Source organism: Pogoniulus pusillus, chromosome 33 (genome assembly GCF_015220805.1).
Source record: "Pogoniulus pusillus isolate bPogPus1 chromosome 33, bPogPus1.pri, whole genome shotgun sequence".
NCBI classification, from domain to species: Eukaryota; Metazoa; Chordata; class Aves; order Piciformes; family Lybiidae; genus Pogoniulus; species Pogoniulus pusillus.
The window spans coordinates 10,521,888-10,536,231 of record NC_087296.1 but is presented as its reverse complement, the minus strand read 5'-3'; the positions used below and the strand labels follow the sequence as shown (position 1 = coordinate 10,536,231).

Sequence of the window (14,344 nt, the reverse complement as noted above, 5' to 3'; positions counted from 1 at the left end):
ACCTCCCTGAGCAACCTATTCCAGTGTCTCCCCTTACTGTAAAGAATTTAATCACATACCAAGCCTATACACCATTCCCTGAAGGTGTTTAAGAAAAGACTAGATGAGGCACTTAGTGCCATGATCTAGTTGATTGGCTAGGACTGGGTGATAAGGTGGACTGGATGAGCTTGGAGATCTCTTCCAACCTAGCTGATTCTATGACTCTGTGATTTAGATCAGGCTTTGTATTCCATGTGTTTAGGGCTCATAGTCCAATGGCACCCTGATATCAAATTGGGGCCACTAGATGGTACTGCAATATAATTAATAAATATTTACAAGTAATCTCATAAATAGGTATTTGTTTTGCTTTGGTTTTCTTGCAGTATCTTGGCTGCAGCATTTGAAAGCCTTGCAGAAATATCTATGGCACTGCCTGTACATATATATAAACCATCATGCAACTGTAATATAGGCAGTTGTAAGGCAAATGCTAAAATATATGCATATTAATCTTAATACCATAACTGAGGCACTCAATACATATATACAGACATATATGATATTTACACAGTATGTCCACACATATGGAAATGATCAGATGGTATTTCCATCTGATCAGCCACTATTACTTACTCATTTTCACGTGTTCTTTATATGGTACACAACAATTAGGGCAAGGTGTGCACATATAAAGCAACATACAGATAATACAGGAACTCAACGTAAAACATATGCCAGAATTTTAAAAGATAAACCTTGTACAAAGAGGAAAATCTATACAATGTTTCAGATTTTTCTATACTTTGATATCCCAGCATGGTTTGCTTCACCACTAAGGGGATGTTTACAAAATCCCCTTTCATTTAAATGTTTTCCACCATATGCTATATCTACAGTAACAAACAGTTTACAGGTTCACAGGATGTTAGGGGTAGGAAGAGACCCAAGGAGATCATTGAGTCCAATCCCCCTGCCAGAACAGGACAATCCTTTCTAACACAGATCACAGAGGAACACATCCAGACAGGCCTTGAAAGGCTCCAGAGAAGGAGATTCCACAACATCTCTGGGGAGCCTGCACCAGTGCTCTGGGACCCTTATGCTAAAGAAGTTCCCACTTGAGTTGAGGTGGAACCTCTTTGGCTGTAATTACACCCATTGCTCCTTGTCCTGGCGCAGGGAGCAGTGAGCAGAGCCTGTCCCCCGGCTCCTGGCCAGCCCTCAGATACTTATAAACATTTATCAAATCCTCTCTAAGTCTTCTCCAGATGAAAAAGTCCCAGGTCCCTCAGGCTCTCCTCATAAGCCATGCCCTCCAGTCCCCTTATCATCCTCCTAGTCCTCCGCTGGACCCTCTCCAGCCCGTCTTAAACTGGGGAGCCCAAAACTGAACACAGTATTCAAGGTGAGGTCTCAGCAAGGTGGAGTAGAGGGGGAGCAGAACCTCCCTTGATCTGCTGGACACACTCTTCTAAGACACCCCAGGATCCTATTTGCCTCCTTGGCCACAAGGGTGCATTGCTGTGCCATGGTAAATTTGTTATCCACCAGGACCCTCAGGTCCCTCCCCATAGGATCGCTCTCCAGCAGATCACCTCCCAGCCTGTATTGGTGGAGTTTATTATTTCCCCTCCCCCCAGTTTAATATTTTAGAATCAGTTATCTTGTAACTGGTGCAGATCTTGAGGTTTAAAAACTGCTGCAAAACTCAATTATCTTAAACCATAAGCATACTTAATAGTATCTACCCATGACACTACCCTCAGAATAACCTAACACTGCTGGTTGCCAGCACTGTTTTCAATTTTCATCTGTTAGATATATGATCAAGCATGTCAAATCTGCCCTGAGTAATAGAACTGAAAAAAAATAAAGTCATTTACTTAAAACATTCTGATAGCTGTTTATCTGAAAACCCTGGTCAGATACACTGCTCAAAGGCATTTACCTACAAAGTTAACCAGATGCTTTGAGTTGAAACCTAATTTAATTTCTCTGTTATCTTAACAGGACATCTGTTAAAACAACATCCAAAGAAGGTAATATGTTCAAAATTAAACATCCTGCAGGTTGTTTTATTGGAGTGTGTGCAGCATTAACATTTAACTGTTAACAACCACCGCCTTATCAAAGTAATTATTAAATGTGGAATCAAAGCAGGATAACCATTACACTAATGGACACAAAGCAGTGTGGAATGCAAGTGTATCTTGTGTTACTTCAATCTACTTGCTAAGTTCATTGCTTTGTTACACCTGAGTTAGGCTGAGGATGAATGAACCACTTCTTTTGTCTTCTTTTTCCATCAGCTCCATCTATGTATCAAACTGCCCCTTTAAAACCAGAGTGTGTTAGCTGCACAAAATGTTCAGCACCCATACACAAACAGCATGTTTATTAAGCACCTTGAGTGACAAGCTATGCAAATCATATCCTGAAGTAATTTGCATTATTGCAGATAATTTGCATGTGGATATAAATTGCATTGCAGAGCAGATAGGTATCAATCCAAGCAGTGGTATGTGAAGGTAAGACACATAGGTGGATATGTGCTTGCTGGTGTTGACATATTCAAGTGGAAAAATACTACAAGATGCCTATTTATGCTTGGTCCTTATAAATTATCTGGTTAAGGTGGTGAGAACAAATGAGAATGGCAGGAGGAAACGTGGGCTCTATGTTTCCTCTCAGCCCTTCCATTTATTCCCACCAGCAACACAGGGCTGACGTTAATTTGCCTGTTGGCAGGACCATTGCTGACTCTGCCTCTTCCCATTAGTGTCACCCAATGGAAAAGGACAAGAGAAAGAACAGACTGCACTACAGCCACTAAAAATCAGGCACATTTGGATAATCCTCAAGTAACACCTCATGTCAGCAAGGGCAAGGAAGACTTTTCAGCAAAGTTGTTAATGTATGAGTGTCAGCTGTGGGTGGATTTCTAAACTGCTCATTTCTTCCTTAACATCTTTGCATCTGATGTTCCTCCATAGTCCAGGCTGTCTGCCTGGGAGAATGGACCAGCCATATCCTGAAGTTCTGTCTGGCCTTACTTTACTATGGACTTGAGTATGTAAACTGATCCCAATCACAAGCACACATTGGTAGCTGGGCAATCCCACATACATGATTTCTTACATTTGCCTTTGTTACTCAGCTGTCATGATGTGGAAAACAATCAAACTCCTATTTCAGCTACAGAGTGGGCAATGCTTGAAGATAATCAATAAACCAGCAGCACATTCTCTCACTAAACCTTCATTACTCCAGCAGTACCTTTGCACCCCCAGTGGTCTCCCCAGCAATGCCATTTTGTTATCTTCCGCTTAGAATTGCAGAATCAACAAGGTTGGAAGAGACCTCCAAGATCATCCCGTCCAACCTAGTACCCAGCCCTAGACAATCAACCAGACCATGGCACTGAGTGCCCCATTCACTCTTTTGTTGAACACTTCCAGGCACAATGACTCCACCACCTCCCTGGGCAGCCCATTCCAATGCCAATCACTCTCTCTCTGACAACAACTTCCTCCTAACATCCACCCTAGACCTCCCCTGGCACAACTTGAGACTGTGTCCCCTTGTTCTGTTGCTGGTTGTCTGGGAGAAGAGCCCAACCCCACCTGGTTACAGCCTCCCTTCAGGTAGCTGCAGACAGCAATGAGCTCTGCCCTGAGCCTCCTCTTCTGCAGGCTGCACACCCCCAGCTCCCTCAGCCTCTCCTCACAGGGCTGTGCTCCAGGCCCCTCCCCAGCTTCATTGCCCTTCTCTAGACATGTTCCAGAACCTCAGCATCTCTCTGGAATTGAGAAGCCCAGAACTGGACACAGCACTCAAGGTGTGGCCTGACCAGTGTTGAGTACAGGGGCAGAATAACCTCCCTTGTCCTGCTGGCCACACTGCTCCTGATCCAGGCCAGGATGCCATTGGCTCTCTTGGCCACCTGGACACACTCCAAACAGTTCCTGTTGCAGCTCAGGATAATCTAGGAAGATAAGAGAACTCATCTGAATGTAAATAGTAACACTTCTGTTTAGAAAGAACAGTAGCTTGCAACTGGGATCTGTAGAACGAGTGCTGAAATTGTAAAGAACTGCACTTGAAGCACACAGTGGTGAGCTGTGTACATACTACAGCCACTCTGCTCCAGGGTTCTTAGCTGTCAAGGCTCTGTGCATAAGCTTTGGTATTATTCTTTTACATGTGTTCAGGATTTACCTTCACAGAGTCTAGAAATTAATTACATAAAGACCAATGAGGAGACAACAAAACATGTAATGGCCACACATGGTAAGAGCAGCACAATTCTTATTTTTCTTATTTTTAAGCTTTTTTAAACTGCTGTAAGAGCCAGTATGGCAGTCTCACTCAATGATCTGTGATCCTCCAATTCCCAAACCTGATTCATCTCTAAAATAGGCCATGCTCTACAGAGAGCAGGAAAAAAAATCATGAAAAAGGAAAAAAAAGACATCTATGATGGTGTAATTAAAAGCTATATAAAAATGAATGTATAGAGAGCTAAATTATGCTCATACAAGTAACCTTAATTCTGCTCTTTCTTGATACTGGAGCATTTGATTTCAAACACCTAATTTTTGTGTCAAATGACATATAAGTACAACCTCATGATTTAATATTTTAAGTGGAACCTTTCTATGTTATTAGATAAAAATAACAAACACATAAAAAATGTCACACAAATAGAAAGTAGGTCAATTCTGAGAGTTCAAACGAATGTTTAAGTAGTGTATTCTTGATCACATTCACATAGCGTCATAGAGATTTATGCTGGTTTAGCCCCAGCTGGCAGCTGAGCCCCATGCACTCCCATTGCCACCCTCAAATGGGATGGGAGGGAAAAATCAGGAGCAAAATGCAAAGCCTAATGGCTTGAGATATGGAAAGTTTAAGAGAACAATGCAAAGAATGGAAAAACAACAGCAACACTGCTATTACTAATGAAGAATATATAAAGAGAGTGATACAGCCTCCCTCATCCAGCATCCCAAGTCCAGCCTCTATCTTCACTGCAGTAACTAACAAGAAGATCTCTACACTCCTACACATGTGATGGTACCAGTCCAGCCTAAGCCATGGATCTTTAACAGCAAAAATTTGCTCTGCTTTTCGAAAGCAGGAAAGGGAGTTTGACAGTTTCTATTCTGCTTCTGGATTCTTAGACATCATTAAGGGAAGCTTTTAAATGCCTCAGAGTGAGGTGGCTGTTTCATCATTACATGAGTGCAGCACTCATTTCTACTGAAGGTCTTTATTCAGAGGTTGCAGCTGAATTCCATAGAAGTGTTTTTTTTTTTTGTCTGATGAAAAGTAAAAAAAAACCAAACTGCTAAGCAGACTCTAAAGTTTTGGAGGCTCTCTTCTCTCCCCTTTTTTTTCTGAGATAGCTGAATCTAGTTGCTTGTGTCTTTCCTTGATACATTTAATCACTGAAAGATCACATCTTTTTCAGAGGTGCTTTTCTTTATGTTTTCTTTTTTTGTTTCACTAGCGTACTTCAGGTGTGGCTCCTTCAAGACAACAGATTATGCTTTTCCTATGCTACATGTGCTTAGCCCCAGGCCAAAATAAATATTGCCACTCCTGAAACGTTAAAGCCCTACTGCTACTGAGCATGGCAAAAGAATACACAGACTAATTAAACATTTTTGATGAGGAAGTCAGAGAAATGGAGGTTCTAGGTGAAATCACAGATTCACATAACAATTACAGAATCATGGAACCAAACAGGTTGGAAGAGACCTCCAAGATCATCCAGTCCAACCTAGCACCCAGCTCTAGCCAATCAACCAGACCATGGCACTAAGTGCCACATCCAGGCTTTGCTTGAACACCTCCAGGGATGGTGACTCCACCACCTCCCTGGGCAGCTCATTCCAATGCCAATCACTCTCTCTGACAACAACTTCCTCCTAACAACCAGCCTATACCTCCCCCAACACAACTTGAGGCTGTGTCTCCTTGTTCTATTGCTGTGTGCCTGGCAGAAGAGACCAACCCCACCTGGCTACAGCCTCCCTTCAGGTTAAGAACAAGTGATTGCCCTTCCTCTTTATTGCCAACTTTTGTTACAGAGCTATAAATATCACAGCTTGCTACGAAAGAGTTTCAGCAAAGACATCTGCATTTCCAGGACAGAAAATATTTCACAAGATCTATATGATTCTAATGGTGAGTAATACAAACGGATTTGTGTGGCTGTTCACTAATCATAGAATAGAATCAAGCAGGTTGGAAGAGATCTCCAAGCTCCTTCGGTCCAACCTAGCACCCAGCCCTAGCCAATCAACCAGACCATGGCACTAAGTGCCCCAGCCAGGTTTTGCTTCAACATCTCCAGGGATGGTGACTCCCCTTGAGACTCTTCAGGGACAATTACCTTGTTCTAAAACTTGTGAGTCTTTGCAGACCTGTTTCAATGTAATAAGGAGAAGCTGTAGCAATGTTATGACCTCTGTCCCCACAACTCAAATAAGGATGAGGCTAGCAAGCCTGTTGCAATAGGGTATATTAACAACTGAAATACATCCTCACCATTGTATCAGACCACAACTCAAATAAGGATGAGGCTAGCAAGCCTGTTGCAATAGGGTATATTAACAACAGAAATACATCCTCACCATTGTATCAGACCACAACTCAAATAAGGATGAGGCTAGCAAGCCTGTTGCAATAGGGTATATTAACAACAGAAATACATCCTCACCATTGTATCAGTAGGTGATGATGGGGAAAAATAGATGTATGTATACATAGAATAATAGCTGTTCTCTACTCGGGTTTGAACAGGATTGAGCAGAATTGGGCAGAACTGAATAGTCTGAGAAAATAAGGAGGGTAAGCAGGATTGAGTAACTGAACTGATAAGGAGGCACAGCTGCAGAGGGGTGACCTTGGGAGGCTGGCAGAGAAGCTGAGGGAGCTCTGAGCTGTGTGAGGAAAGCAGGATGGTCAGCCCTGAGAACAAACCATGTTGTGGCAAACTTATTGCAAAGGGGGATTAAGGGGGGTAGTTGGCCAGGTCTGCCCCTGAGCATGTGGACAGCCCATTTCTGCCTAGGTAAGCCTATCAAAAGCACACGCCCCTGTACCAAACTCCACTATATAGGTATCATGCTTAGCTTCAGCAAACAGATTGACCTTTAAGCATCATATTGGTGTAAGCTGTGTCTCTCCCTCTCCAGCACAGCCTAGAAGAGAGGCCAACTCGACAGTTCTCAAAACTTTTTGGAAAGTCTTTCTTTTATTTGGTATATGAATTATACATATAAAAATAAACTATACCCTGCTGAACTATTATTAGGCTGCAATTTGGACCTATCAATTCCTAGAGCCATGCTGTGCAGGATTCTCTCTTGTGCTTTACAACCTCAGGGGCATCCCCTTGGTACTTAGCTAAAGGTTATTTTTTATTCTCCCTTTAGAACTGATTCAGACCCAGAGCTTTCCTCAAGGTTCTACATGCCATTCCAAACACACTGAAATACACAGGAGTGTCGTTAAAGATTTGAAGCTGCAGTTATTACCAGGTGAAAACAGAAATGACAAAGAAGATTCAGTGCAAGACATATGAATGTGACTCAAAAGGATCCATTCTGTAAAATGCCTACAAGTGCAAAGTAGTTGGAACCTCTGAGGGATCTAGAACCAGAGCAGAAGTTTTATTCATCCACACAGTTGGGTATCTTTCCATCAGACATAGGGAGAGGAGGGAGAGGAGGGAGAGGAGGGAGAGGAGGGAGAGGAGGGAGAGGAGGGAGAGGAGGGAGAGGAGGGAGAGGAGGGAGAGGAGGGAGAGGAGGGAGAGGAGGGAGAGGAGGGAGAGGAGGGAGAGGAGGGAGAGGAGGGAGAGGAGGGAGAGGAGGGAGAGGAGGGAGAGGAGGGAGAGGAGGGAGAGGAGGGAGAGGAGGGAGAGGAGGGAGAGGAGGGAGAGGAGGGAGAGGAGGGAGAGGAGGGAGAGGAGGGAGAGGAGGGAGAGGAGGGAGAGGAGGGAGAGGAGGGAGAGGAGGGAGAGGAGGGAGAGGAGGGAGAGGAGGGAGAGGAGGGAGAGGAGGGAGAGGAGGGAGAGGAGGGAGAGGAGGGAGAGGAGGGAGAGGAGGGAGAGGAGGGAGAGGAGGGAGAGGAGGGAGAGGAGGGAGAGGAGGGAGAGGAGGGAGAGGAGGGAGAGGAGGGAGAGGAGGGAGAGGAGGGAGAGGAGGGAGAGGAGGGAGAGGAGATCAATGCTGTAGGTTTGAAAACCAGGTGAAGTGAGTATTTCATATCACTGGAACAGTTAATGCCTCTGAAGACCAAATAAAATTGTAATTGCTTACAAATACAAGCCTGAATCATGGTTATTTGGGAAAGACTCTAGACAACACAGCCATAGACTTCAAAAAAATATCAGTTCCAGGTTTAGATATTGTGTATGGTCCAACTTTATTCCTACCAGCACTAATTAGTGTTCTTAAGCACTTTTTGGGTATGGTTCATCTTTATTCTAACCAGCACTAACTAGTGGTCTTAAGCAGTTTTTATAACCATTAAAACACAGTGCTCAAGCAGCTGCTTCTCCTTTCTTCCTTCCTGTCCCCTTTCACTTCCTCATGAATGATGAGCATCCTAACATTTACAAGTTTAGGAGTGCAGGTGGCTGAAACAAGCAGGTGAAAACAGGGTGGATTGGGCTGAGTATTGTACAACAGGTGTTATAAACACTCAGGAAACATTTTAACCAAATAAAAGATAATATATGTAATTTCTTTTAGTAGCTTTTTTTTTTTTTTTTTTTTTTTTTTTTTTTTTTTTTTTTTGCCAAGGTTTTAATGAGATTTGGGCTTGTCTGAAGATATAAACCCAAGAAAATGTAATGCTTTACCTGTGGAAAATTACACCATCAGGAAATGAAATTCTAATCCTTTAGAAATCAACATCTTTTGAAAAAAAAAACATGGGGATTAAATATCTCAGTCTGTACTACTCTTTATACTTTGAGGGTGATTTGAGTGAAAATAAAGGTAAGGAAATATCATTGCCTCATTTCTTCTCTCTGTAATTGCATTTAACTTTCTGCATCATAACATCTCAGCGACTCACAAAGGAGCAGAGAATTGCATCTGTAATTTACAGTTGGCCTAAACTCCCTTTAATCAACAATTAAATATCTGACTCAAAAAGATAATGTGATCTCTTTCACATGGGATTCTCCTTGATGGTCAGTTCACAGCACTGCGAGCATAACTCAACATGGACAGCAATACTTAGGCTCAGTTCAAGCTCATTAACAAAAATAAATGTCACCACTGATAATCTTTTATCCCTCCAATTGCCATCCTTCTGGGCATGCCTTAAAAAGTAGGAAGTTTGGTTTGAGATACTGGCTTGAGTCCATCACCAACTGCCACTTGATGTGTCATCACTCACAATATCAATAAAACCCTACAAATATGTCATTCTTAAGAAAAATCTATTTTTCCTTATGGATTTTGACTAGAAGTACTCAGTAATAACAGCCCTATCAGAAACACAAGTTAAAAGACTCTGCTGTAGCCAAATGGCAATCTTGTTAAATTTTCATTTCATGAAAGACTCCTTTATTCATTTACAACTGTTATGCGGGGAAACAAGAGCCCTGATAGGAATTCAGCTGAACAACAGCAAGCTAAATAGTACAAAGCCCACTTGATTATCCTTGAGATGATAATCTGTCATGTTAGTGAAATCATCAATATCTCTCATAGAGGTGACATTTGCATTGCATAATTAATGGACAGGCAAAACCAGTTGGTTTGGGTTCTTTTTTTCTTAGTACATACCACTATTGCTGTGGGCAAAGGAAGGTATCATCATTGGATAGATTAAAGCTTTCTAACATATGCAGAACATTCCAAAGACAGATTAAAGCTAACATAGCCAGAATACTCCAAAACTAGACTAAAGCTTTCTAACATATCCAGAATGCTCCAAAGCTAGATTAAAGCTTCCTAATATATCCAGAATACTCCAAAACCAGATGAAAGCTTGCTAACCTATCCAGAATACTCCAAAACCAGTCTAAAGCTAAGATATCCAGAATGCTCCATAGCTAGATGAAAGCTTTCTAACATATCCAGAATGCTCCAAAACTAGACTAAAGCTTTCTAACATATCCAGAATGCTCCAAAGCTAGATTAAAGCTTCCTAATATATCCAGAATACTCCAAAACCAGATGAAAGCTTGCTAACCTATCCAGAATAGTCCAAAACCAGTCTAAAGCTAAGATATCCAGAATGCTCCATAGCTAGATGAAAGCTTTCTAACATATCCAGAATACTCCAAAACCAGATTAAAGCTTTCTGACATATCCAGAATACTCCAAAACCAGACTAAAGCTAAGATATCCAGAATGCTCCAAAGCTAGATGAACGCTTTCTGACATATCCAGAATACTCCAAAACCAGACTAAAGCTAAGATATCCAGAATGCTCCAAAGCTAGATGAAAGCTTTCTAACATATCCAGAATGCTCCAAAACCAGATGAAAGCTTTCTGACATATCCAGAATGCTCCAAAACTAGATTAAAGCTTTCAAACAAATCCAGACTACTCCAAATTTCCACCATATTCATTCCAATAACAATAAGTGGATGAGTCAAACAGAAGACGACATTTGGACCAATGCATGTTAACAAACTGATGCTTAAATGTATCCAGAAATAAATTACCTTTGAAAGGTCCCCAGCCTCCAAATAGAAGCAGATAACAAACACGTTCCATGTAACCCAAAGGACCAGCCAGACAGCATACTGCAGGGAGGAAGAGAGAAAAAAGGCACATTAATAATTCCACTATCAACCAAGAAAAACTTAGTTCTTTCAATCCAAGCTGAAATCAGACTGTAAACATGGTGTATATGAAGAAAAATGTTGCATGTAAAAGAGAATACAAAATGAATTCTTTCTTTTCACAGGCACAGTCTTAGTGAGCACTTAGTAGCACCAAAAAAGTCTGTATCTGAGAAAAAACCCACAAACCTAACAGATGCTGATCTGACATTTGAATTTGAGACTAATCTGGACCTCTTATTATAGTTCAAAAGGAGAACACTGCAATATTGAGAAGCATGTAATATCAGCTACATGTGGGAATTGCAGAGCTGTATATTATCATAGGATCATAGAATCAGGTTGGAAGAGACCTCCAAGATCATCCACTCCAACCTAGCACCCAGCCCTATCCAGTCAACCAAACCATGGCATTAAGTGGTTATTCACATATAACTGAGTAAATAACAAAGTCCAACTGAAGCAGGTACTGGATTCTGTAATACTTTGCCTATCCATATTGTTTGATGCTCTGGCAGGGGGGTTGGACTTGATCTATGGAGGTCTATTCCAACTCCTAACCTCCTGTGACCCTGTGATATAACCTCAAGAAAATAAACATATATAGATATATATACACACAATTTTGCAGTATTTCTACAAAATAAGAGGGGGTTTGGTCATGACAGAAGCATTTAGTATTACACATTTTGTGACATTCCAAAACATGGTTCATAATTATACAGTGCCCTCACTGCTAGGCTGTTTTAAATTGCCCAGTATCTTTATTTGAGTTTATTGGGGTTTGGGATAAAGTGTGTAGAAGTATTTGTGCTTAAGCAGTCTCTCCTCACTTGCCAAATTTCTTGCTTACCTACCTATTGTGAATAATGACGTACATGGTTTCTCTCCTTCTATCCACTACTTTGCTTACTCTGCTTCTTTTTCCTGTATTCATAAGACCTTATGTGCTAGGACTGGAATCTACATTTTCCCTGCTGTCATGCTGGAGGATACTGCATAATAATGTTTGACCTGCCATTGATACTCTCATCTACCATTTGTGCTCAAGAACGTCCCTTGACAAATTATTCCATCATCTATTAAGCCTTAGAATCTACCAATGCTTTTTTCCTAATTCCTGTTGTAGCTGTCCTCTAGCTGTTCAATTCTCCATGTTTGCTAATTTAATTCCACAGACCCATGGCACTACATATGTGTGAAAGGCAACAAAGGCACCACACAATCCCCCACCTGTCATAGCTGAGAGCTATCTCCTCCTGTTAAATTGCCAACCCTTTTCTCTCAAATATTTAAAGACCTGTTCTTGTTTTGTAGTTTTTTTCTCCAATCTGTACTGATTAAATGTTGATAAACTATTTTTCCAGCTCAGCAAACACTGTTTTCTGCACACTTTTGTCCTATATCATCTTCTGGATAAGCAGACAATAAACTCTTGATTACCCATCCTTCCAAAAAAGAAATAAAGGACAAACCATTGTTTGTCATGAATGACAATCATAGAATCAACCAGGTTGGAAGAGACCCCCAAGCTCATCCAGTCCAACCTAGCACCCAGCTCTAGCCAAGCAACTAGACCATGGCAATAAGTGCCTCACCCAGGCTATTCTTGAACACCTCCAGGCACTCTCTCTGGCAAGAACCTTCTTCCTAACATCCAGCCTATACTTCCCCTGGCACAACCTGACACTGTGGTGGTCTTGACCCCTCCCAAAGGGTAGGTCTGAACACTAACATGTGATGGTTTATCCCACTCCCCCTTCCTGTCTAAAGATCCATAAAAGCAGGGAGACATCTGGTTTCTCTCTCTCTGCACTCCCTCCCTCCCTGCTAGCATCGCCATTCCTGTTTCCTGCTGCTCTTTGTCTTACCGCATGGCCACCATCACCCACGAGGCAGACAAAACCCATTGCCACCAAATCTGGTTGTATATTTACATGTCTTGTATCTTGTTTTCCCTTCCCTACACCTTTGTAACTTCCCTACCTCAGATACCTTTTATTTATTGTTAAACTTTTCTCCATTGAACTTCCAAATCACAGTGAGATTATTTGTTTGGGTCTGCATACCTTTCCTCCATCCATCTAATTCCTTTTTCATTTGGGAAAGAAGGGGGAAGAGGGAAAGGCATTCTAGAAATTGTTATTGGTTCTAGCAAAATATATCTGAGTCTCTTGGAATTCAAATTAGAACCGAGATACAGGAAGAGATACTCTATTAAGACCTCATATATAGAAAGACTTAGAAGATCATCTTTTATCAGTCAACGTGAAGGGGGAAAAAAGATGAGAGAGAAGCACTGGAAGGTAGGTGTCATTGGACTGGCTGTTCACAGAATCAACCAGGTTGGACAAGACCTCTGAGATCATCCAGTCTGGCCCATCATAGCTAAGCAACACCTGATTAGTGAGCTCCCCATGCACAGCACATTAAGCAGAACACCCCAAGGTCCTTGGGAGTGCCTGTCCCCGCAGCGAGCCATATGTTTATATGAAGAAGGGAAAACTCTTTTCCACAGTCCACTGTGCCACCAAGAAAATGGCAAAGTTATCTGACTGTTATATACGCTCTTTTAACAGGCACCTACTGTTACTGGACTGCAGATAAGGTTTAAAAAAGCCTTTTAAAAGCATGTTTTAAATGGCTTCCTTTTGAGATGGTATTTTAAGTGTTTGCTGCCTGAATTCTGTGGATAAACACTGAGAATAATTGTCTCAAAATACAAGGATGCTTCTGCTTCCTACTGCTTCTTATTTCAGATGCTTCAGATCTGGTACATCTCTTATCTCTGGATCACACATGCACTCAAATGCCTCTTGTCTGCCTGCTTCAGCAAACTGTTGCAGAAATTCAGCTCTGAATGTCTGTGACAATGAACAAATCCCTCTGGCGCTCTCTATTATATGTTTCTAATTAGAAACACGTTTTAGAAGAGTTCTTCAGAGGGCTATAGCTGTATTTTTTAGACATATGTGGGAGTTCAGGACAATTATATTACCTGACAGAAGCCACCACAACGCTGCAGCACTCACACATCCACAAGACAAGAACCCTGATGAACACGCACTTGGCGAAGCAGAAGATACTGACAGGAGGCACAGCAGTGACAAGACAGCTTATTGGTTTTAAGGAAATCCACACTTGGAAAGAAGTGCAACTGGAAGGCTAAGACTGAAGATTTAAGTACTCACTATTTTGCAAAGCTGTAGCCAATATGCAAAGGTTACTGGCACTTAGTGTGGTGTAGTTACAAGGTTGAACATTTGTATGAATCATCACAGATGGCATTTTCCTTGAGGGATGAATCATAGATGAATCATAGAATCAACCAGGTTGGAAGAGACCTCCAAGATCAGCCAGTCCAACCTAGCACCCAGCCCCAACCAGTCAACTAGACCATGGCACTAAGTGCCTCAGCCAGGCTTTTCTTCAACACCGCCAGAGACAGTGACTCCACCACCTCCCTGGGCAGCCCATTCCAATGCCAATCACTCTCTCTGACAACAACTTCCTCCTAACATCCAGACTAGAACTCC

At 41.9% G+C, this 14,344-nt stretch overlaps 1 protein-coding gene across 4 annotated transcripts in view; it reads right to left on the bottom strand.

Moving 5' to 3' along the window:
• Positions 1 to 14,344, bottom strand: part of NKAIN2 (sodium/potassium transporting ATPase interacting 2) — a 621,679-nt gene that overhangs the window by 292,637 nt on the left and 314,698 nt on the right. For all 4 annotated transcript variants that reach the window (XR_010308140.1, XR_010308142.1, XR_010308141.1 and 1 more), the window contains one exon: positions 10,689 to 10,769. Coding sequence is in view for 1 of the 4 variants with exons in the window: in XM_064170099.1 (XP_064026169.1) it covers positions 10,689 to 10,769 (81 nt within the window). In the remaining 3 variants the exon portion in view is untranslated. The remainder of the gene's footprint in view (positions 1 to 10,688; positions 10,770 to 14,344) is intronic.